This window comes from Petaurus breviceps, unplaced genomic scaffold (assembly GCF_028583685.1).
Source record: "Petaurus breviceps papuanus isolate PSGF00001 unplaced genomic scaffold, PetGlider_PUasm1.0 90925, whole genome shotgun sequence".
Taxonomy (NCBI): Eukaryota; Metazoa; Chordata; class Mammalia; order Diprotodontia; family Petauridae; genus Petaurus; species Petaurus breviceps.
The window spans coordinates 24,868,675-24,894,281 of record NW_027187380.1 but is presented as its reverse complement, the minus strand read 5'-3'; the positions used below and the strand labels follow the sequence as shown (position 1 = coordinate 24,894,281).

General features: G+C 38.2%; 1 protein-coding gene across 3 annotated transcripts in view; it reads right to left on the bottom strand.

Annotated features, from left to right (window-relative positions):
• The window catches only part of PRKCA (protein kinase C alpha), a 539,987-nt gene extending 523,651 nt beyond the window's left edge, over window positions 1–16,336 (bottom strand). For 2 of the 3 annotated variants that reach the window (XM_069076600.1, XM_069076601.1), the window contains exons 1-2: window positions 15,713–16,336; window positions 12,811–12,842 (exon numbers count right to left, since the gene is read on the bottom strand). In XM_069076600.1, the coding sequence (XP_068932701.1) occupies window positions 12,811–12,842; window positions 15,713–15,888 (208 nt within the window). In that variant the 5' untranslated portion in view covers window positions 15,889–16,336. The remainder of the gene's footprint in view (window positions 1–12,810; window positions 12,843–15,712) is intronic. The other variant, XM_069076602.1, reaches the window with a different exon arrangement.
• Window positions 16,337–25,607: the final 9,271 nt, after the last annotated feature.

Here is a 25,607-nt window from a genome sequence, read left to right as displayed (position 1 = left end):
ATATATATATATATATATATACTATTATTAATACCATCTTACATGTAATTGGGAAATAAGATATACAGGCACTGAGGCATAGAGATCCACTGGAAAAATAGAAAGGGGTATGGGAGAAAATATGGGAGAGAGCAGATTAGAGGAGGGGATATACTGTGGGACTGCTATTTTGGGGCTGTGGGTAGGGGAAAAACAGGGAGAAAATTTGTAACTCAAAATCTGGAGGAAACGAATGATGTAAATCAGAAGTTAATAAAGCATTAAAAAAAAAAAAGAAATGATGAGCAGGCTGACTTCAGAAAAACCTCAAAGACTTAGACAAACTGATGCTGAGTGAAGAGAGCAGAATAAGAACAGGTACACAGTTAACAGCAACACTGTGTAATGATCAGCTATGATAAACTTAACTCTTCTCGGCAATACAATGATTTAAGATAATTCTGAAAGACTCATGATGGGAAATGCTATCGACAACCAGAGAAAGAACTACAGAGTCTGAATGAAGATCAAAGCATACTATTTTAATTTTTTTGTTGTTTTTTGGTGCTTTTTCACTTTTGCTGTGTTTCTTCTTCACAACATGACTAATCTATAAATGTGTTTAATGTGACTGCACATATATAATTTATATCGGATATATCGGAGATGCAATCTTAGGGAGGGGTCAGGGAAGAGAGAAAAATTTGGAACTCAAAATCTTATAAAAAATGAATGCTGAAAACTATCTTTGCATGTATTTGGAAAAATAAAATTTTATTTACAAGAAAATGTGAATCTTTCCAGTCCCTTCCTTTTTCTTTTAATATGCCTCCTCTCTTTTCCTAGTAGCATATAAAATCCCAGAATTTTTTACATCGTTGGCTAGAGGTTAGGTTCATGAAGATGGCAAGATGTGCTGCTAAATGGAATTCCCAAAATGTCAAAATATCCCTTGACTTCTGTTCCTGCCTAGTCAAGAAGCTTTGAATCTCAGGTACTCTTGTAGGAAACTGAATGCCCATAGAATGACTTGCTCCCAGGAGACACTGGGATTAACTTTCTCTCCACACAGCCCTTGTATTCCACAAAGTAAGAACACATCATTTTCATGTTCCCCTATGACAAATTGTCTCAAGAAGCATAAAAGATGCAGGCTACCCCACAGCTTGCCCATCAAATGGAGGGAAGCCCAATCCTTTCCCACAAGTCGTAAGACACTGGTAGAATAGAAAGTTTATCTGATTTGGGATCAGAACACCCCTTAGGATTCTTCTTCTGCCACTTATTAGCTCAAAGATCTGCTCCCCAAGGAATTCTCTTTGGCTGTCCCCCATGCCAGGAATGTTCTCCCTCCGCTCTAACTACTAACCTCCCTAGCTTCTTTTAAGTCCTAACTAAGATGTCACCATCTACAGGGAGCCTACCCCAACCCCTCTTCATTCTAGTGCCTTCCCTCTGCTAGTTATTTTCTATTTATCCTGTAAATAACTTGCTTTGTATATATTTGTTTGCAAATTGTGTTGTTCTTCAGGCTGTAAACCCCTAGTCTCTTTTTGAACAGTGCTTGGCACATGGTAGGTACTTAATAAATATTTACTAAATTGAAATGAATTGAACTAAAAATAGACCTTTCCAACCAAAGTGGTTGTTCAGTCATTTTTTAGTCATGTCTGATTCTTTGTGACTGCATTTGGGGTTTTCTTGACAAAGATACTGGAATGGCTTTCCATTTCCTTCTCCAACTCATTTGACAGATGAAGAACCAAGGCAAAACAGTGACTCTGGGCAGATTAAGTGACTTGCCCAGAGTCACACAGCCAGTAAGAGTCTGAGACCAGATCTGAACTCCTGAAGAATCTTCCTGGCTCTGGGCCTGGTACCCTGTCCATTGTGTCACCTAGCTGCCCTCACCTGACAAAGTAAGGTTATACCTTAGAGATAAGATTTGCATTCTTAAGAGTGTTTTCAATCTCTTAACCTAAAAAAGTAACTAATGTGAAAACTTTAGACATGAATGTAGGGGAGGGGGAAGAGGGAGAAATTGGGAAAGGGTAGCTTAGTTGGCAAGGATATATTTTGTGCCCTTCATATTGCACAACGAAAACAATTACCAAGTTAACCTATATAAAAAGTCAGTCCTGGTTATCCTGATTATATAAGGCAATAATAGCAAGGTTTCTACAAATAATGCATAAGAAAATCACAAGGTACAATTAAGCAATTTATACAAATTATCTTCTTTTTTCTTTGAAAGGGGAAAGGTAGGGCAATTGGGGTTAAGTGTCTTGCCCAAGGTCACACAGCTATTTTGTGTTAAGTGTTGGAGGCCGAACTTGAACTCAGATCCTCCTGACTCCAAGGCCAGTACTCTATTCACTGCACCACCTAGCTGCCCCCCAGATTATCTTCTTTATATTGCTGAGTAAAAAAAATTTAGAAATACATAATGACCAAATGTTGAGTTGGATGGGATCTTATAGACCACCTATGATCTATTCCCAATCTGCCCATTTTATAAGAGATGTAACTGAGCCCCAGAGGGATTAAATTCTTTTCCAAAGGTCACCCAGTGAACTGGGACAGCAGAGCTTACAGTATATCTTAGTTCCATCTTGCCTCAAGGCCTGACATTTGTAATGGAAATGCAAATTTAAAGATCTTCCCTGCCCCTAGGCCCTTTGATAGGCTTAAGAGACTCAGAGAACCTTCCTTGATTTGAATATATACTCTGCTCCCTAATAGGCTAAATGTGGTCACATGGAGCCTGTGGCAGGAGGCTTGGTTTTCAGGAATGCCCACACCTTGATGAGCAGTGGGTCAAGAGGGTGGTTACATTCTCTGACCCCAGGAGAAGGCTATATAATCCCTGATGTGAGGCTTTGGGGGTGCTTTGGGGCTCACTTTGCGAAGTATTGTGTGATTTGACTAGATGAGACTCTGGGCAGCCCTTGACAGCCCCCTGGCTTTGAAAACCCAGATGTTGATGCTTCCCTCTCTGGTAACTGTGATTTGGTATGGATGTAATGGTTGGACAGTTTGGAAGCCTGTCTGCTTGATCTGTTTCTCTGTCTTGTAACTTCTGTCCATATACTCTTAAGTTTGGGGTGCTGACCTTTTCCCCCTGAACTAGGCAAATGATATATGTTTGACTGATTAAAGTACACTTGTTAACCCATTTTAATTTGCTTGCCTTTAACAAAGCAGATCTAAGAACCTGTGTTGGCAGCCACCCTGGGGATGCTGGGGTGCTTGCTGCTCCAACATTCTGGTGGATGAGCTGTCCCAGTTCACTTTAGTGGTCAAAAGTTTTTCCTTTATGATATGAACAAATTTTATCAGATTAACAAATGAAAAAAAAAAAAAAACCTCCCTCTCCCCTGACACAAAACTTAGTAAGACTAGTCTCGCAGGATCATAGAACAGGAAAACCATCTAGTACAATCTCTTCATTTTATAGCTGAAAAAAATAAACCCCCTCTGGGGCTCACAGCAGTGATTTGCCCAAGGTCAATATCTAGTTATTAGAAAAGTCAAGATCCTGTCTTGTTGATGTCATCTAAGGCTTAGAAGGGCCCTCAGAAGCAGAACTAAAACTAGCTCATTTTGTATTCAAAGCCAAGAATATAAAATTGTCTTCCCAGATCCTAACACTGGAATTGGACAGAACTGTTTTATACTTTTTTTTTCTGTATGCCACCCTGGATGCACAAAATATTTAGGATCCAATCTACCAAAGAACCCAAAATACTTGCATAGATTAAATTATAAAGTATGCCTTAAAGAAATAGTGAACAATTGGAGGAATTAAATATCTAGAGAAATACTCAGTGCTCATAACTGGCCTATGTCAATAGAACAAAAATGACAATACAACAAAACTTAATTTACAGTTATAATCCTACCAACCAAACTATCAAAAAATGCTTTACAGAAATCAATGAAATAACTTCATAATTTGGAAAAAAGGAAATACTAAAAGTATCAAGAGAAAGAATGAAGAGAGGTAAAGACAGAGGAGGAATCAAAACTTCATCAACACAAGCTGGTAACTGGTTGAAAAATAAAGATGTAGATCAACAGAACATGAAAAAATCAGAAATGATGTGACTCCAAACCTCAGTATTTAATAAACTAGAAAGCATAGATTACTTAGAATCAGTTAAGCCTACATTAGGCACTTTGCTAAGTGCTTGGAATATAGAGAAAAACAAAAGATGGTCTCTGCTCTCAAGGAACTCAGGCTAATAGAGGAAACAACATGCAAACAACCAAGTACAAACAAGTTATATACAGAATAAAAATTAAAGGGGATCAAGAAAGATATCCTGTAGAAAGTCGAATTATATCTGAAGCAATATATATTGAAGGAGGCCAGAGAAGTCAGAAGGTGAAAATGAGAGAAAGCATCCCATGCATGGGGAACATCCAGGAAACATGTTAGGAGTCAAGAGATGAAAATACTATGTTTGGGAAACATCAAGAAGTACAATGTCACCGGGTCTCAGACTATGTGGGGAAGTATACGAAGTAGAACGTGTAAGAAAACTGTATTGAAAGTTATGCTGTCTCAGTGACCCACTGTTACCAAACATGTTTGTCAATCAGTGCCAGGGGGAGGCAGTCCCCTGATATCTATCACTTAGTCAAGTAACCCCTTATTTGTTTGTACCTGGGAACTGACACATGCTCCTACCTTGGGAAGAAACTAAGATACAAGCAAACTAAGATCTTTTGCTGATACAGACCTATCCTCATTGTCTTTATTTCATTATGAAAGTAATCAGTAAAAGCTGGCTCCATCTCTTACCCAACACTGATCTACAGTGATCAACCAACAAGTAGTTGCTACCTTGACCTACTTATAATAAACTCTCCTTTTAACTCTCTTTGTTCGGAGTTTTGCCTCTTTAATCAGTGAAAGCCCAAAGAGTTTTCCTTTCAACAGCTAGAAAGGTTGGGGTAGGGAGAACTCCCTATTTGATTAAGAAACACTTGGGGTGGCTAGGTGGTGCAGTGAGTAAAGCACCAGCCCTGGAGTAAGGAGGACCTGAGTTCAGTTCTGGCCTCAGACACTTAACACCCACACAAAAAAACTAGCCATGTAACCTTGGGCAAGTTACTTAATATCAACAGCCCTCCAAAAAACAAAGAACAAAAACAAAACAAAGAAAAACTGCTGGGAAAAACTGGAAAGCAGTATGGAAAAAGTTAGGCTAAGACCAATACCTTATAATATATTCCACAATAAATTCTTAATGGATATGTATCTGACCATAATATTAAAAATCACACCATTAAAAAAATCAGCAGAGGGGCGGCCAGGTAGCACAGCGAGTAAGAGCACCGGCTCCAGTGTTGAGAAGACCTGGAGATCGAATCCCGGGCTCAGACACTTAGCACCCACCCAGAAACACCTGGCCATGTAACCTTGAGCAAGTTACTTAACCCCAATTACTTTAAAAAAAAAATCAGCAGAGAATCAAATCATATGCCATTCATAACGATGGGTATAGATGTGAACAAGTGACAGAAACAATTATAAAAGATAAAATAGATACTGAGTACATGAAACTAAAAAGCCTTTGTACAGACAAAATTGATAAGGAAAGTGTCCAAATGGGGGAAAATTATTTTTACATCAAATTTCTCTGATGAGGGTTTGACATGCAAGATTCATAAACCAATATATTTATATAAAAGATCAAAATCCATTCTGCAATAAATATGTGATCCAAAAATATGAACAGCTTTTAAAGAATTGTAAAATGTTTTCAAACAACCATATGAAAGAATACTCCAAAGCATTAATAATAAAATATCAATGAAAATAACCCAGAGGTTTTACCTTATATCTAGTAAATTGGCAAAAGATGACAAAATATGGGAATAATCAATGTTGGAGAGGTTGGTGGACAGCACCATTTTGGAAGGCACTTTGGAATTATGCAAATAAATTGGCTAAAATATTCATGCTCTTTGAACTAGAACCTAAGCTTATATCCTGAGAAGGTAATTGAAAAGAAGAAAGTTCTTAAATACACCAAAATACTCATAGCATCACTTCTTATGGTAGTAAAGAATTAGCAACAAACTGATTGGGGAAAGACTAAATAAATTATGGTACATGAATGAAATGTAATATTATTCTGCTGTAAGAAATGAGGAATACAAAGTATACAGAAAAGCATGGAAAGATTGACATGATTTACATGACAGAGAAGTAAGCAAAGTCAAGAAAACAATATACACTATGATTAAAACTATATAAATGGAATAAATCACCACAGTCAAAAGTGAATACTATAAAATTCCAACAAATAAGTCTGACCCTGAGGAAGAGAAATAAACTCCCATCTTACACCCTTGCTGAAATAGAAGGTCCACAGATGTACTGAAGCATGACATGCTGCATATATTTTCAGACTATTTGGATGTATTTCAGGTTTTTAATCCTTTTTTCCTTTTAAAAATAATAATGTTATATGGGACTGTTTTCTGGGAAGAGAAAGGGGGGGGATACTGGAAGAAATTCTGGTGATATTAAAAAATACCAAAGAAAAAGAAAATGATCATACATTGCCACAGTTTGCTACAGTCTAAGGTAAACCAACCCAGAAAGATACACACCATTTTTAAAGATTTTCACAGAAGGCAGTTAGTTTCACATTTCCTCTTAGTAATATTATTTATTATCTCTTTGCATTATTGAAGACTCTAAGAACCTTTTTTTCTCCCTTGTACTTGATTAAAATTATTTTATTCTCTTTATTACTCTGGAATTTTATTATATCTGAAACAAGTTCCCAACTAACTTTAGATCACCTTATTTTTCATTAAGTTTCTCAATTCAGATATACTAAATGTGATACCTTTTCTGCTACAAACTGAACTTGTTCCTCTATCAAACACTGTTTTTGGTTCTTGTAGATCAAACATGAAACACCCCTTTACTCACAGTAGCTAGTGGAAAGGTCTACTGGCTTTTAAACTAAAACACACACTAACAGGAAGAGAGGGAAGTAATAGATTTCTCTTAGAACTGTTAACCACAGAACTTCACTTCAAGGTATAAGTTAAGTAACAATACCTACTAAATTCTTAGCAGTGAGATGATTCAAGACAAGAACATAACAGAACAGCAATCTCTAAAGCCAGTGAATGTTTCTGACCACCCATGTTTTGATCATTTAAAAACAATCAACTCCAACTGATGAATGGTCAGGTGGCAGAATTTTATTTTAATGCTGTCTCTTTAAGAAGTCTTAGTTAAATGGACCCTGGTAAAGCAGGCCTGAACCTTGATCGAACAATGGAAATTCTTTCAAAGTGAGGACTCTTTTTATTTGACCTACACCTAAGTACCTGATAAATATTTGTTGAAATGAATTGTGATGCTGGTAAGCAAACATGACAAAAACAAACACAAAAAGACAAATAATAATGCCCAGGTAAAGGGATAAATAATAGTGAATTTTAAAAGTTGCAAATCTGCACATCCAATAATCAGGCTACATTTTCAGGGTTTGTTTCTATTCTGTGTAACTAGAGACAATTTTTGGTTTTGCTAACCCTAAAGAGGAGAAAGTGGATGAGAGTAAGCAGATCATACTGTTTCAACTACACTACCCCAGGAGGAAAGAAGAAAATAACCCAATCATTTAATCATTACATTATAACATACAGCAATGTTTTGTGACAACAGCTCTTAGATACCAGTGTATTGAGACCAAATATACCAGGATCCCTAGATGTCAGCTCCATAATCCTCCTAGACAAGTCACCCATTCTCACCATATCTCTATTCCCTCAACTGAATGGTGAGAAAAGGATGTTTGGAGAATTAAGCAATATAAACAAACACAAGGTCTTACTGAGATCTCTAAACTGTACCAAAATCAGAAAGTGACAAAATGAGGCATATCACAGAGGTGATTGTAACTAAAATGAGGCACATACTTCACCTTTGGAAACTACTTCAAAAATATATTTCATTTCATCAGAGTCTAAACTCACTGACTGCTGCTTGCTGAGTCAACTGCTCTTCATTTCTCTGTTTTCACAGAGTAAGCATCTCACAACAGGATCCTCCTGTGTAAGTTGCACAGGAGAGATCAGTTTTCAGGGTTGTATACCTGTGCTACAACATAAATAAGAAGACTAGGTAAATTACGTTAGGTTAAGCTGTTATGAAACCAATGGAAATAATTTGTTACATAGAACTACAGGGGAAAAAAATTCCAGCTTCCACTTCTGTCTTATTTAAAGAAGGGAAAGAAGGAAAGACTATTTCAGGCTTCTGAAAGATAATATTTCCCCTTCACTGCACAGGTTTATCCTGTAAGATGCCATAAAGTATAAAGTCAGTTTTAAGGATTAAAATTCTATTCTTTCTTCAACCACTATTCTCTTAATTGCTATTTAGCTTTTATTGGGTAACAATAACATTAGATTTTATGGTTTAGCCTCATTTATGGACAAGGATATAGGGATTAATTAGATCAGCTGTAAGAGTCTCTATTTAAATGCCAGTTTATTTATGTGTACAATTGATTTGTTATATTGTGTATCATGTAATACATAAATGAGCAATCATAGTTTGGGGACGGGGATATGGACGTATGATTTTACTTGTATAAGGAACTCCAAGTGAGGATACTTCCTTCAAAAATTCAGACTTACTGCCATTCCTATAGAATAAATTTTTGGAATTCTATCTCTCCTTGTCTCCACTTCCTGGTTCCTTCAGATCTCAGCTGAAATCCCACATTCTACAAGAAGCCTTTCCTGGTTCTCTTTACTGCTAGTTCCTTTCTCAGAGATTATCTCCTATTTATCCTGCATATCTCTTGTTGGCATATAGTTGTTTGAATGTTGCTTCCCCTGTTAGATTGTTAATTCCAAAAGAGTAAGGACTTTATTTCTCTTTATATTCCCAGCGCTTAGCACAGTGCCCGACACAAAAGCTTAATAAATGCTTGATGATTGACTGACTAATTACTCTGTAATTTATAGTCTAAGAAGTTGCCAGGGGTTCTGGAAGGTTGTGACTTCCCCAGGGTCATACAGATATGGATCAGAGAATGGATGTGAATCAAGTATTCCTGACTAGAAAATTCACTATATAGCCACTATTCTCCCATAAAATGTAAATTACATAATGACATGAGAGACAGTGAAGCTTAACAGATAGTCAGTCTGAAAATCAAGAGAACCTGGATTCAAGTCCATAGAATGAAACATATAGGCTGTGTTACCATGGGCAAATCTCACTTAACCACTCTGTTGATAGAGAACTCTCTAAAACTAGTGGTGGAAAGGAGTTGCTTTTCTGTATCACTGGAGGAAAATACTGTACCCATGAGTTCCCAACATTATTGAAATCATAAGTTGTATGTGTGTTTTAGAGACAGAGAGACACAGAGAAGACTAAAAATTCTATATTAAAAACAGATGTGCCTCACTTTACACACTAGAGATGTCATGCCAAAGAGTCTTGCTCAAAGCAAAGCCTAGGTTAAAAGCAGGAGAGAAGTTCATAATTTAAAGCACTGATGTGGTACTCCTTCAGTAAAACAAAGAATATTTGTGTAAAGCAAAGTAATTCCTCTCATTTTTTTTCAGTCCAGATTTTCATGTATCAGGGTTGCCATGAGTTAAACTTACACACAAAATAAACTCCTAATACATTCATTACAGTCATTTTATAATGTTGTCCTATAGATCAAACAACATTCTAATGAGGTTCTTTTCTAATTCCTAGATAAAATACTCTTAAGATTCAGGATCTTAGAGTGTATCTAATGATTCTGGTAGCTGTGCTAAGTTTCTCTTAGATGTGAAAAGCAGAGAAGAATCCAATTGTCCATAATCTACTCAATTAATTGTTTTCTTAACAAGGTGCCCTAGAGAACCAATCAAATCTCAGATCCACACCATCGAGACTCACTACTATATTGCACTGAATCAGATGCAGTAGACTTAAAACAGGCTAACTTCAGCACTTTGGTTCACTCAAATCATACAATGCCAAAAAGCCAAGCCTCTGTTATTAAAATCAAATTCCCTGACTTAGGAAAATGGTTGCTTCTTCTCTTCCTTTAATCTACACTAAGAGACTAGCATAGTATCTAATTATTATCCTCCCCTTTCTTAAAAAATATTTGCCTAGATATATACTGTTAACTCCCCAAAGAATAATTCACTATGACTTTAAAAAATATTTTTTTTGTAAGAGAGTGCAGATATTAGGGAATGATCACATAAGGGTATACTCAAATCTAAACCATGATTACAGAGTGAATATAAGAAATGGGACTCACTTTATCATGGGGTTTTGAAAATGTAACTGATAGGGACGGCCAGGTAGCACAGTGAGTAAGAGTGGGATGAACTGGGATCGAATCCAGGCTCAGACACTTAGAACCCACCCAGAAACACCTGGCTGTGTAACCTTGAGCATGTTACTTAACCCCAATTACTTAAAAAAAAAATGTAACTGATTATGAAAATAGTACTATGAGAAAATTGAATTTTAAAAAAGGAAACATAGTATTTCTGTCTTGTTATAGCTGTTTTCAATAATTTGCTTAATAAAACAAATAATCTTAAAAACTATTTTCAGGTCAAAATATTTCTTTTTTTATCTCTACTAATTCATTTTTAATTTTTTATTATTAATTTAATAGCCATTAAACAAATATATCAACATATCAAAGACCAAAAAAATGGGATTTTTCTTTTCTAGATTTGTGCTTTCATTCATGTAGGAAACTCTCTCTACCAATGCCAATCTATAGCTACTCTGGAACTTAAAGTTTCATAGAATTTCCTAAAGCACTTCAAGGTTAAGTGAATTGTCCAGGGTCACCTAGCCAGTATATATTAGAGACAGGGAAGGAACTCAGGTCTTTCTAACTTTGAAGCCAGCTGTTTATCTACTATGCCATGAATACTTCTATGAAATTATGAGCTTCTAGTATGCTCAGCTTGTTTTTTTAAGAATATATACAATTTAACAAGGTAATAAAATTCCACTGTCTATGTCTTCTTCTGAATTGTCAAAAGCATTTAACACACAGCTAATAGATAAAACTGATATCCTGAATGGGAACATGTGGTTTCATAATTTAAAGTTTAGTAAATCATCACAAAGTATTTGATAAAGGGACTAGATAGAGAGTGGGCTAATAAGGTTTTATTAGTTTATATATACATAATAATAAACATTATTATTTATAATAATTTATTAATTTTATTAATTTATTACAATATGCATAACTCACATAAGTAAAGGTAGCTAACTGAATAGCAGATGGATTATCAGACTTGGAGGCTGGAAGACCTGAATTCAATACTGTCTCAAATACTTACTAACTTACTTACTTGGACAACTCAAATAAATTTCTTAGCCTAAGTTACCTTATCTGTAAAATGGGGATAGTGGCACCTGCTTTCTAGGGTTTGTTTGTTGTTTTTGGTGGGGGGGGGGGAGGTTGAGGATCAAATGAGATAATATATGGATGATGCTTGGCAAACTTTAAACTCTTTGTAGAGGTTGACTATTTTTGTCATTTGTGGGGAGCCAAAGAAGCCTGGTTCAGAACTCAGATATTAAATCCTAATAGTGAACTTTAAAACAAGAATCTCTTTGAGATGCGACTTTTCGTCAAGTTAGCTCCTGAGTTCTTTGTTATGGGTTACACTTATAAGGATGTTACTTGAGTTTTGAGATCAATAGGCTATACCCCAATACCCTAAGACTTTAGTCTCCTAGATAACAAATCCTTATCAAATTATCTATTCTGTGCTACTTCCAGGATACTACAGACTGGGTAATGATTAGGAAACTTGAGTCCCCTTCCTTTGTCTCTTTTGTTCTATAAAAACCTTGTCCTAAGAATCAATAAATGGAGTTCATCATTCTTCCTTGAACTACCCACATGGCCTGGTCATTTCTTATTCACGTCTCCAAATCATGCCAAGTGCTGGACACTGAGCAGCCTATGGCAGTCATTATTATTAAATGCCAGAAATGATGCTCTATAGGGTATGGAAACTGAAAAATCAGAAAAATCTACATGAATTTAATGCTGTTCTAATCAAAAGCACATTCCAAAAAAATGTTTCTTTTTCATGATTAAGGGGTATTATATTATTTGATGAGTATTTAAGGAAAATATAAGTGCTGTAACATATTACAGATGCTATCATATCAGTTCCATTATGTAAGTTCAAACTTGGTTCTGGATGGGGTTCAGGCCTACAGTCATGATAAACTCTTTTGAATCCATTTAAAAATTGAGTGCACTATCAAATATACATGCAATTTTTAAATGGATTTTTAAAAGTCTGACACAGGAATTCTGTTTCACCTAAAATGAATTGCAATCAGTACAACTCAGTGCATAGGTAAAACAGATAATGATGAAAAACAAAGAAGAACAGGAAAGAAAAGCCAAGTGAATATAAAGTGGATCCATTTTCCTAAACACCCACACACAGACAGTAGTTTCTGACAAGAACATTCCCTGAAAAAAAAATACATAAAGTTTTGGTTTTTTTGAAAGGAAGAAATGCTGTCCTGTATGAAGATTAGGAGTTATTTCTTTTTGTAAATTCTTTTTTTAAGACCCAAATACTCATTCTTCAGATTTCATAGCATTTAATCAGTTGGACAACCATAACTTTTCCTGTAAGGAAAAAGCTGACTTGATATACCTTGCCTGTCTGGTATACTCATTTCACGTCCTAGATTTCATCATTTTTATTAGATTTAAAAACAAAATCTAAAAGAGTATACATATACCTAGCCAAGAAAATCACATCACTTACCTTGACACTGGAAACCTTGTTTCCCAAACCCCCTGAAAAAAAAAAAATCTCTTAAGAAATTTTGTGTTGGATAATAACATTCAAAGAAAATAAGGGGCAGGCTATTCTTATACATTTAATGATTATCCAATAAAACGCTCTGGTCTTGTAGCAAAAACACACTTCAGAGCAGTGAATGCTCCTATTCCCACCTTTATAGATTCAACTTTGGAAAAATGCTTCCACAAACAAAACCTAGACCTACACTATATAAATATTTTACAGTGTCACACTTTTCAGCTTTGCTACCTGTACTGTTGATACTCAGCTTTCAAAAGGTTACAGGTATGACATTAAAAATGTTACTACTGTTTGTTTCCAAAGTATACGCACTGGAACAAAAAGCAATTGTATTCTTTTATCACTAAAGATTGAGTAGTACTTTTTCCCTCTACAAACAGCTTAATTAAGCTTACTAAACTATTAAAAGTTTATTTAGGGTATACTGACTTTCCAATGCCTAGAATTTGTGAAAGCAGACTTTCTTAAAGTTTAATTTTGGCTGTAAATACCCAATTTTACAAATAAACCATTCTATCTGTTGTTTGCACTTGAGATGAATAATCATTTAATATTTACTGAGTTAACCTTATGTATAGACATAGTTTTTTAGCAATCATTTGATATTACCTGTGTCCATAGTAGAAATGGTTTCAAGATAACACCAATTTAAAATAGATATTAAGTTGTAAAACATTTCTTCCCCAAAAATAAATGAATTAAAACTAGTTCTGAAATGCAGATTAGTTTAGAGTGCTTTCTAATATGACACACTAAATATGAATATTTAGCTTCACTGCTGTAAGACTCAAATAAAAACTTTGGTAAATGCAGAAACTGTAAACCAACTGATAGAAAATGCTTCTAGACCACACTAGCATAAGGGAAGGTGGTAACTGAAGCAACTGTTAAGATACAAGGCAAAAAAAAAAAAAAAAAAGGAAGGAAGAAAGAAAGAAAAAGAAAACATTTTTTTTTTTTACCACAAACATCTAAATAATTGAAGTAACAATCAAGGCAGGGAAATTATTTGAATTGTCTGGATAATTTATTGTCCATTTTTCTTTGACTGTCAACACAGAGGAGTTTTGTTCCTTTAGTCTCTGATACTAGGAACATGTAAACTAAATGATGTATGTTGGAATTCAGAACTAAGCAGAAGAGTTCTATTTTTAAAGGCTGTAACAATAAAAATGAAGCATTAAGAACCTGAAGTAAGCAAAAGATACCTATATTAAATAATGGAGATAGAAAACATCCCCTTAAAATATCTCCTGCCTTCCTTTGCCCTGATGCTCTATCTTATTTCATATATTCAAATCTATAACTATTCATTCCAATGAGTATAACTTCATTCAAATTATGATTTCTGATCTAATTTCTTTTTTTTTTAATGCTATTCTTTTTAGAAGGATGACAGCACCAACCCACCAATTTGAGTCAATTGTCCAGCACTGACAGATTTACACTGGGCTACTATATTTTTAACCCCTTGGGGACAAGATGCCTACAAAAAACAGCTGACTGGAGTTAGGATGTAGTTTGAAAGCAGGTCTTTTAGGGTATAAGACTTAAGGAGCTACATTTGGCAAACTATTGCAGACTGTCTACATTTATGAACAAGAGGCAGAAAAAGATGGAAAAAGTAACGATGGGGATCTGGGGGGACTGAGGAAGAACTGCTTTCCCCCACTCAGCAATCTTATGCCCAAATGGATGTATCCTTAGTTTTAAATAATTATCAGGTGCCTTTATTCCTTATAGCATTTCTCTTAAATAAGGAATCTTTTCTCATCTACAGACCTGCAAGCCTAATCTTGTGTTGACAGGGTCTATTTTAAATGCCTCCTGCCCTTTCCCTGCTCTGTTTTAATACACCTCCTCCTCCCCCACCACATGCTTACATGCTTGCAACAGTTTCTTTCTCTCTCTCCCTCTCCCCTCCCCTCCCCCTCTCCCCTCCCCTCCCCTCTCTTCTCCTCTCTCTCTCTCTCTCTCTCTGCTTGCTTACTCGGAAAAGTAGTCTTTCTGTGCCCAGCACTTATAAGCTACAGTAGGCGGAGTAACAAGGTTCAGTACAGTATAAACTGGAAGGAAAGGCACACACATACAGTCAACACACGCCCTCTGGCATACAGGAGGCTTGGAATGAGTGACAGCACAGTTGCAGCAGCTCCTCAGTTTCTCCTGTGTGCGGTTCTCCTGACAAGATCGGGGAAACTCTTCTCCCTTTGGCTTTTTAATTTTTTTTTCCCTTGGCCCACAAAGTCACACACCATTACTCTACTACCTGTGCGAGTGTGCGCATGTAGAAGTGGGCAGCCTGAATTTATCAGCACTGTGTGTGTGTAAATGTCAATGCTTGGCAGTGCCAGCCTCTACTTCAAAGCCTGTCTTGGGAATGCAAAGATGAAACTGTCAGTGTAGACCCCGCCAGTGGGTTTGTCATGGCGTGAAGGGGGTATCAGTAAAGTGAATGAGAGTAGGTGTGGGTGTGTTTTGTATCTTTTAGTGTGTGTCCATTGGTGTTTCTCCGCCACTAAGCTCTGTGGGCGGATCAGCCTGCGTGTGTGTGTGTGTGTGTGTGTGTGCACATTACTGTTGTTCAGCTTTCCCCCGGGGTGTCCATGAGTGTGAGTGTGCATGGGCGAGTCAGCTGAGTAACAGGGCGTTGAGTGTGCATAGGTGTGAAAGTGCAACTGCCCACGGGCACCTCGGGGTGAGTATGTTGGTGAGTGTGCCTATACGAGTGCCTCTATCTACCACCACCCTCCCCCCACCACGCCCCGCCTTTACCCCACACTTCCCTCCTCCCCCGCCCGCCACTCTCTCCGACCCCAGCCCAACTGGGGCTTGCGCTTACCAGATGAAATCAGTGCAATGGCTGCAGAAGGTGGGCTGCTTGAAGAAGCGGGCGATGAATTTGTGGTCCTTGACTTCGTGCACGTTCTTCTGCCTTAGCGCCCCTTTGCGGGCGAAGCGGTTGGCCACGTCCTGAGTCAACGCGGTGGAGTCGTTGGCCGGGAAAACGTCGGCCATGGTCCCCCGCAAGCCACCACCTGCCTCCCCTGGGAAAGCCGGAGCCCGACGAGGGAGTGGGGAGGCTAGAGGGGAGCAAGAGGTGCTGGGCACCCTTCCCTCCCCTCCCCGGAAAGAAGGAAGGGCAGGAGCCCCAGGTCCAGGTCGGGGACCAAGAGGTCCTGGCTGGAGAGGAGCAGACTGTGCCCGATCCGGCGCGGCTGGAGCTGCTGCTCTGGCCGCTGGGAGCTCCAGGTACCAGAGCCCAAGCCGCAGCTGCGCGCACGCCCTCGCGATCTCCACTCTCACTGACAGCCCGGCTTGCTCTGCTCAGGCTTCCGACTCAGCAGTGGTGGCCGCGGTAGAGGCGGGGCGACTGCTGCTGCGGCGGCGGCGGCGGCTGCTGCTGCCGCTGCTGCTGCTGCTGCCGCTGCTGCTGCTACCGCTACTGCTGCTGCTGCTACTGCTAACTGCTACTCCTGCTGCTGGTGGTGGTGGTGGCAGCAGCCTGAAGCGGCCCCGCCGACTGAGCATGCCCAGAGAGTGCGAGAGACTGTGTGTGAGTGTTTTGTGTGTGTGAATGTGTGTGTGTGTGTGTGTGTGTATGTGCGCGTGTGTGTCCCGGCTCCTCCGAGGTGCAGGAGTTAGTCATGGGGCGGATTCAGAGTCTCCATGTTTTCACCGCAGCCCGGAAAGGGGGGTGGGGTTGGGGGCGTGGGGGCAGACAGAATTTGCAAGGGGAGGAGGAAGAGGGGGGAGGAGGAAGAGAAGGAGGAGGAGGAAGCATCTCGAGGGGCCGGATCTGTCCGCCTTTTTCGTTTGCTCCTCTTTTTCTTTCTCTCCCATTTCTTTTTCCTTTTCCTTTTCTTTCTTCCTTTCTCTTCTCCGGAGTTTTCTGCGCATAATGTTGGGACTAGAGAGAAACTTGAAGATCATATTCCAAAATCCTGATGTTACAGATGAGGAAACTAAGGTCTAGAAAGATTGAGTGACTTGTCCAAAGTCACACAGCTACTTAACTGTGTGTTGGACTTGAGCCCCCTAAGTCCCACTGAGTACTCTTTTCACGTTAACATGTAGTACCAATCTTGCTTGAGACAGTGTGCACTACCAGGATTAGTAGGTACGCAACTCAGCTTTCATGACGCCTCTCTCCGGTGTCTGCTGGCCTGCCTGTCAGTCCATCTCACTTTCAACACCTACCTCTCTCCGTTATTGTGAGGATCAAATTAGATAATATTTGTAAAGCGCTTAGCACGTTCTCTGGCCCATAGTAGGTGCTATATAAAAGGCATTCCCTTCTCCTTTTCCCCTTCTACTCTGCCTCTCCGTTTCTGTGTGACTCTCAGTCATTCACACTGCTGGTAAATAATTCTACACTTCCTCCTTCCTGATCATTATTGGGATGGGGTGAGTCGGTGTTAATTGGATTCAGTACTCGCGTTTGTACTTATGTGTTGTGTGACACAAGACATTTCAATTTCTAATATTTGTTCGTGTCATGAAATTCTTATCTCCGGCATAAGGTACCGCATATATGTGAGGAAAGGTATTCATTTAAAATAACTGGATATTGAATTTCTGAGCTACAACTCATTAGCTAATACAAAAAGAGAGAGAGAGAGGGTATATAGATATCTCACTGGTTCTTTAGCTCAATTAGTCTCCAAAATGGGGGTTGTATTCTCAGTGGACTATAGCTTGACTCCAACACAGCTGTGGCATAATTCAAAGGGAATTAGGAAAATATCAGGAAGATAATAGGAAGATGGGAAGATCGGTCCCAGTCGGGTGACAGCTAATTGTCTCCAAGGCAATTCCACACGTTTTTTCATTGCCCAACACTCCTCCACTCTGTTCCATCACAGACTGGCCTCCCATGACTGTAGTCAATGACTGTGTTCTTCAGTCCCTAGGGGACTGAAGTTATAACCAAACCAGGACTATGCAACCTACACTAATATCCACATGCAAAATTTCCCCACCCCATTGGACCTGCCTGGCCTGCCCCCAGGTCACATCTGGCACCCTCTGTGAATTTTGTGTTCTAGAAAGTGTTATGGGGCTAGTGAATAAGAGCTATCATCCAATCCTGCTTTTTATTTTCAGTGAGACAAAGTCAGTAGCACAGAATGAACAGAAACGAATAGATTTTGATTTACATCAGTGATCTTGTTCCATAGTCTTTTCCCCAAGCCCACTCCTTCTCAGAACTTTCATATTTTTGGAGAGGGTACCTCCAGTCCTTAAAGTCACTCATGTTTAATTTAAAACTTCTGTCATACTTGACTTCTGACTCTCCCTCACCCCACATATCCTATGTTGCCAAACAGTATCAATTCTACCCCCACATAATCTTGTCTATTCATCCCCTTTTCTGTACTGACAACCACATTCAAGCCCTTATGATTTCTCATAGGCACTATTGCATTAGTTTCCTAATTGTTCTCCCTACCTTAATGCTTTCCCCTATTCCAATCAATCCACGACATAGCTAACATTGACATTCCTAAATTGTCTAGAGGGCAACTAGGTGGCACAATGGATAGAGTACCTAGCCTGGAGTAAGGAAGAGTCATTTCTCTGAGCTCAAATCTGGCCTCAGAAACTTACTAGCTGGGTGACCTTGGGCAAGTAACTTAACGCTGTTTGTCTCAGTTCCCTTATCTGTAAAATGAGCTGGAGAAGGAAATGGCAAAGCACATGGATCTTTGCCAAGAAAACCTCAAATGAAGTCAAAGGAGTCATGCAACCTAACGACAAAGACATCTCTGGCCAGGTCACTGCTCCACTGAATAAACTCTACTGGCTATCTATTGATTCTTCCAACAGTTATTTCATCTTTGCCTTATAATTTTTATTTACATTTTCTCATATTGTGTGCATAATTATTAACATGTTGCAATGTATAAAGTAAATATAGACATATATAAGGTGAATACTTTTAAATATTTTTTAACAGAGTGCATGATCAAAAAAGGTTTGGAGACCACTACTTTTTACAATGATTAATATCTGTGTGTATATCTCATGATGAGTAATCCTGCTGGTTAATTATTATATTATGTGCATGATAACTTAGGCACAATGTTGAAAGACTTCTTTTGTTTAATAAAAGATTCCATACTCTTAATTTAGAAAATAATTTTGCATTCTAATGTTAATTACTGTAGAACATCCTGGTACAGGATATAACGAACACATTTGCAAATTACCAAATAAAACTGCATGAGTAACAATAGTGGGTATTAACTAATATGCAAAGACGCTACAAGGAAATATAGCTCATATTCACCTGTTGAAAATTTGATAGTTTTTTTTCCTTGAGGATATAGAAATAGATGAGGGAAACAGATATCTCTTGTCCATTTTTTAATTTATTAATTTCCCTAAATTCAAAGAATAGATTGACAAACAACACCCTGAAAGAGAACATAGCATCTCTTTTTTCCCCTAGATTAATTCAAAGCAGCTAGAGGAAAATAATTCTCATTACCCCAGCGTATCTACAAGCAAGAATCCATTGCCAATTTCATCATTGAGATTATTGACAATGAGGAGGATGATGATTGTCTAAATCAATCATGGAATCTCAGAGTTGTTAAGGAAAATCAATGGCCATCTGGCTCAAAGAATTCTCTCATAAAGTCCCTGACCAGTGGTCATTTAGCCTCCATTTGAAAACCTCCAATGAAAGGAAACTGTCTTCCAATATCTTATTCTACTTTTGGACATATCTCCCTAGGAAATGTTCTTTATACTGAGCTTAAATCTACCTCCTTTTAACTTCCACTCACTTCTCCTTGTTCTGCCTTCCGTAGTCAAAGAGGATGAGTCAATTCTCATCATAGCCCTCTAAATACTTGTAAAAGTTATCAATCCACTCTGAGTCTTTTCTTCTTAAGCTAAACAAACCTCCTTAGTTTCTTCAACTAATATTAGTGTGCCATATGTATACAAAGTAATATTATAAGCAGACTCTCCATACTGGACATTTACTTCTGAGGTCTACACTGCCTTCCCTTAGCCCTAGCTCAGATAACAGGAGATAAATGCCAAATAAATAGTAGGAGATGATTGCTCTAGGGGTTCAAAGGAAAGAGACAGAATTGTAACTATGTGTCATGCATTGTAGAATGGAATGTAACAGCTTGGAGTTTCCCAGAGGGGCCTGCTATAGGGATTCAATACCCAGAACTTGGAGCTATTGCAACAATACACTGTGTGTGTATCATATGTTCATATGTATATATATATATATATATACATATATATATGCACACATACATACATGGAAATGCAAATGAACAATCAAAAACTACTTCATAAGGATAAAATGTTTTCATTCTAATGAAGAGTAAAGGATGAGAACAATTTGTTCCAAGGACCATGAAGGCAGCTGAAACAGGGACTGTGGAGAACTGAGAGCTTAGTCAGACATCAAAGACACCAAAGTCATCCAACGCATCCCAGGGCCATCAACAGTCATCTTGAGTTTTGTCCTGCCACTGGACTTTGATGACTATGGAAGGGAGAATGAGGCTAATCACTTTGTAGCACTCTGCCTCACTTAAAGCCAATATAGTGATGTCATCAGTCCTCTTCAAAAGCCAAGGATGAGGGGTGGCTAGGTTGCACAGTGAGTAAGAGCACCGGCCCTGGATTCGGGAGAACCCGGGATCAGGAAAACCTGGTTCCGGCCTCAGATACTTAACACCCACACAAAAAAACTGGCCACGTAACCTTGGACAAGTTACTTAACCTCAATTGCTTTAAAAAAAAAAAAAACAAGGATGAACAAAAAGAAATGATGCAAATGATCCCTCAGAACTCTAAGGTTACTAGGGGCCATAGAATCAAATAAGATATAGGGTCTGGTCTGGGGGGGGGGGAGGAAGGGGTTTATTTTCTTAAAAGAGAAAAGAGGGGTGGCCAGGTAGCACAGCGAGTAAGAGCACAGGCCCCAGTGCCGGGATGACGGGGGATCGAATCCGGGCTCCGATACTTAGCACCACACCCAGAAATAACTGGCCGTGTAACCTTGAGCAAGTTACTTAACCCCAATTGCTTAAAAAAAGAGAGAGAGAAAAGAGATGGCAAAAGATACACAAAGAATGGGAGAGGGGGCTTATCTCACATGCTTGGACGTTTATGCAAGTAGAAGTCTATATAAATGAGGAAAGAAACAGGTATCTTTTGAACCTCACTTTCATCAGAACTAGTCAAAGGAAGAAGAAAATGTGCACACACACAAACGAATTTAGTGTAGAAATATATTCCACTACTTAATGGGGAAACAGGAAATAGGGAAAGGGGAAAAGAAGAAATGAAAGGATGAGAAATGTTAGAACTAGGGATGGCTTAATGTTAAGCAAAACAAACCCAAAGTTGTGAGGGGGGAGATCATGAAGATAGGTTTCAGAGGGAAAAAAAAGGGCAAGAGCCTATGATTACAGTCTGGGTAAAAGAAAGAAAACAGGAGCAAGGGAATGGAAATTTTACATCAGGCAATGAGCTTTGGTGCTGACTCTCCTGTTCCACACCCCTCTTCTTATTTTTAAAAGGGAATGGGGAGCAAAGGGACAAATAGCATAAGAAAATAGATTTGAGGGGAGTACATAAATTTTGAAAGGTTTTGTATAAACAAATCCAATGTAACTAAGATTAGAAGGGAAATAGAACAGTTAACTATGGGGAAAATCTATGCAGGCAGTTTCTGTGATAAAAGTCTTATTTCCAAGATATATAACAGACATTCAACTTTATAATAAGAACTGTTCCCCAATTGATAAATGGTCAAAGGATATAAATAGACAAAAATCTAAACTATCAATAGCCATATTAAAAATGACTAATAATTAGAAAAATGCAAATTAAGGCAACTCTGAGGTTCTATCGCATACCCATCAGACTGACAAAATTGACAAAAAACAGAAAATGACAAATGTTGGGGGAGCTGCAGGAAAACACTAATTGCATTAATTGGTGGAGCTGCAAATTTGTACAATCATTCTGAAAAGCAGCGTGGAACTATGCCCACCAAATTATTTAACTGTGAATACCCTTTGACACAGCAATACTACAATCAGGCCTATATCCCCAAAGACATCAGAGAAAGTAGAATTATGTCCTATATGTACAAAATATTTATAGCAGATAGTTTTGTAGTGGCAAAGAACTTAGAACTAAAGTGGTGCCCATCAATCGGGGAATGGATGAACAAATGGAAGTCCATAAATGACATGGAAGACTTTTTTAATATAAGAAATGAAGAAACCTGGGAAGATATGTAACGATTGAAGCACAGTGAAGTGAGCAGAACTAGGAAAATGATTTATACTATAACAACAACATTGAAAAAATGAACAGTTTTGAAAGACTTAAGAATGCTGATCAACCCAATGACCAATTATGATTCTAGAGAACAGATGAAAAAGAGTACTATCCATTTCCTAACAGGGACATGATCTACTAATATGTATAATGAGACATATTTTTGGATGTGTTCAATGTAGGAAATTATTTTGCTTGACTATACTTACTTGTTACAAAAGTTTTGTAATTTTTAAATGGGGGTTGAGGTGGAAGGGAGAAATATGAATACTCAATCCTTGAAAAAATTAATGTTTAAAATTTTAAATTTTAAAATATAAATTTAAAATAAAATGAAATGCAGAGAAGAGTACAGAAGGAAGGCTAGAAATAAACACATACAAGCATACCAGCTTTGAAAGCTACAGGTTGTCTTTATTAAATACTTAAAAAGAAAACAATTTGGTGTCATGTCCAACTCTTCATGACCCCATGGACCATATTGTCCATGAGGTTTTCTTGGAAATGGTTTACCATTTCTTTTTCTAGTGGATTAAGGCAAGCAGAGATTAAGTTGACTTGGCCAGGGTCACACTAAGACTGGATTTGAACTCAGGTCTGTCTTCCTGGCTCCTGGCCCAGCACTATATCCATTGAGTCATCTAGCTGCCCCATATGAAAAAAAAGAAAAGAAAGCTGTACACAGCAGGAAGCTATAGCTTTATGTACAATCTTCTTTTTCTGTTTAACTTTGTGTATAGAAATCCTCCCTCCTTCTGTTATTTGTTAAAATTAAGAATAAAAAGAAAATTTTTAAGCCGAAAAGAATCAGACCCCCTAGGAGCTCAGTAAACAGAGACCTATGTTTCTATGATGAGAAAAAGAACTAATAGGCCCTGCAGTACCCGAATTGTGAGTTTTGTTTTACATGGATTCTACATATCTGCCTCACTGTCATTGTACTCAATTTGAACCCGTTCTTTCCATTGCTGTTTTATATATCTGTGGCAGAGTGAGCACCAGGTTTATGGAAGAAATATTTTGTGATTATTATTCTTAATATGCAGGGCAACTAGGTGGCACAGTGGATAGAGTGCCTGGCCTGATGTCAGAAAGACTCATTTTCCTGAGCTCAAATCTGGCCTCAGATACTTAGCTGTGTGACCCTTGGCAAGTCTCTTAACCCTATTTGCCTCATGTGCAAAATGAGCTGGAGAAGGAAATGGCAAAGCACTCCAGTATCTTTGTCATGAAAATTTCATGAGTTCACCAAGATTAGGACATGACTGAAAACTAGTAAACAACAAAATGCTTAATACACAATTTTAGCAAATGTTTTTACTAAGGAAAAAAAAAAAGGATGAGACAATGTAGGGTAAAATACCCTGCATCTATTCCTTCTCCAGGATCAAATCACTGAGGGATCTCCCTTGACCTAGGGATAGACAGGACTTGCTCTAATTGAGAAGTTGAGGCATGGTCTCTAGGAGTTTAAGTGCTGTGGAAGATAGGATCTTCATGCCAGCATAAATATTCAGAAACTTCAGTTCTAAATGGTTCTCATTCCTTCTGATGTTTGTCCCCAGGAATTGGCTTACCTGCTTCCCTTTCCACCTTTTGCTTCCCTTTTCTCTATACACATATGGTCTTAGAGACTGTCTCAGCCTCTATAAGTTCAATTATCATCTCTGTGCAAGTTAACTCCAAAATCTACCCAGGGTGGATTTTGCTAGCTTAAATCTACATTAAGACTTTTAGGATACCCTGTATATGCAGTTCTAATCTCTGCAGGACTTCATTCCATAATCACTAACTGACCATCTATACCTAGATGCCCTAGATGCATCTAAAATAAAACTCATTATCTTACATTCCCACCCACCCACCAATCTATCCCTCTGTCATATCTCCCCCCATTATATTTTTCATCCATCTCCTTTGGTTCACTCACAGTTACCACTCCAGTTCAGGCCCTCATCACCTTTTGTCTGCACAATTGCAACAGCCTGGTTTTTGTTTTTTTGTCTTGCTGTTTCCAGTCTCTTCCCAATCAGTTCACCAAAGAATTGCCTAAGTGATTTTCCTAAAACACTGTTGCAACCATGTCACTTGTCTACTCACAAATCTACAGCAGCTCCTGGTAGATGAAGCCCTAGATTTAGAGCTGGGAGGGACCTTGGAGGTCAACATGCCTAACCTCATTTTCCAGAGGCTCCACTGAGAGGTGGAGAGATTTGCTTTTAGGTTAAAATACAAACTACTTAGATTGATATTTAAAGCCTTTCATTATCTATTTCCAGCCTACCTAGCTGTCATTTAGTCGCTTTTCATTCAGGTCCGACTCTTTGTGACCCTTTTGGGGGTTTTCTTGGAGAAGATCTTGGAATGATTTGCCATTTCCTTCTCCAGCTGATTTTACAATTGAGGAAATGAGGCAAACAGAATTAAATGACTTGTGTGGAATCACATGACTGGTAAATTTCTTCCATCAGACTTAAATTCAGGTGTCCTTGACTCTGCTCTACTCTTTCCACTGCTCCACCTACCTTCCCACCTTACCAATCTTATTTCCCATTAGTCACCTTCCCATTCTATACTCCAGCTGAATAGATGTATTTATTGAACTAGGCATTCTGGCATTCTGTTTCCCACCTCTATAACTTTGCACAGGTTACCCCCCATTCCTAGAATGTACACCCTCCTCACCTCAACCTCTAGAAATTCCTTTAAAGGTTTAGTTCCTGTGCAGCCTACTATAAGAAGCTTTCCTGTTTTACCTGGTAGTTAGAGCTCTTCCCTTTCTCAAATTATATTGTCCTTTCTTTATCTTTACATGTGTGAGCACACACAAACACATACACACACATTCCACCCCTTGAGAAAATACATGCCTTGAGGTCAGGGACTACTTTTCATTTTGTTCTTTATATAGCCTTCAACTAGAAGTGTGCCTTGTAGTAAGAATTACTCAAGTTAGTGTTGAATTGAATTGAATTAACGGAGGTTCTCTTTTTCAGAGTTTTGTTTAGATCCCTGTAATGAAAAGCCGAAGTCACACATAGATACAGTTGTAGCATATGCTCCAAAGGTAACCCCCAACACCCATTTGCACAGGTAGGATGAGTTCCCAGAGCTTACCTACTACTATTCCTTCCAAATTCTAAGAATAGAACTAAGGGTTCATGAATAATTGTTTTCTAGTACTATAGCTATGAATTCCAAGCAGTATATAGCTCCCTTGATTATCAGTTAATATCAATTAGTCAGCCAATTAGCTTTCAGAAAGAACTATTTACTAAGGTAGTAGAATAAGAACAGTGGGCATAAAACATCTTCTACAAGTTAGGGATATAGTCTCCCAAAATTATATACAGTCTCGGGGAACATGAGTTCAAGTTTATATCTCCCATTTGCTAGACATCCTTTGC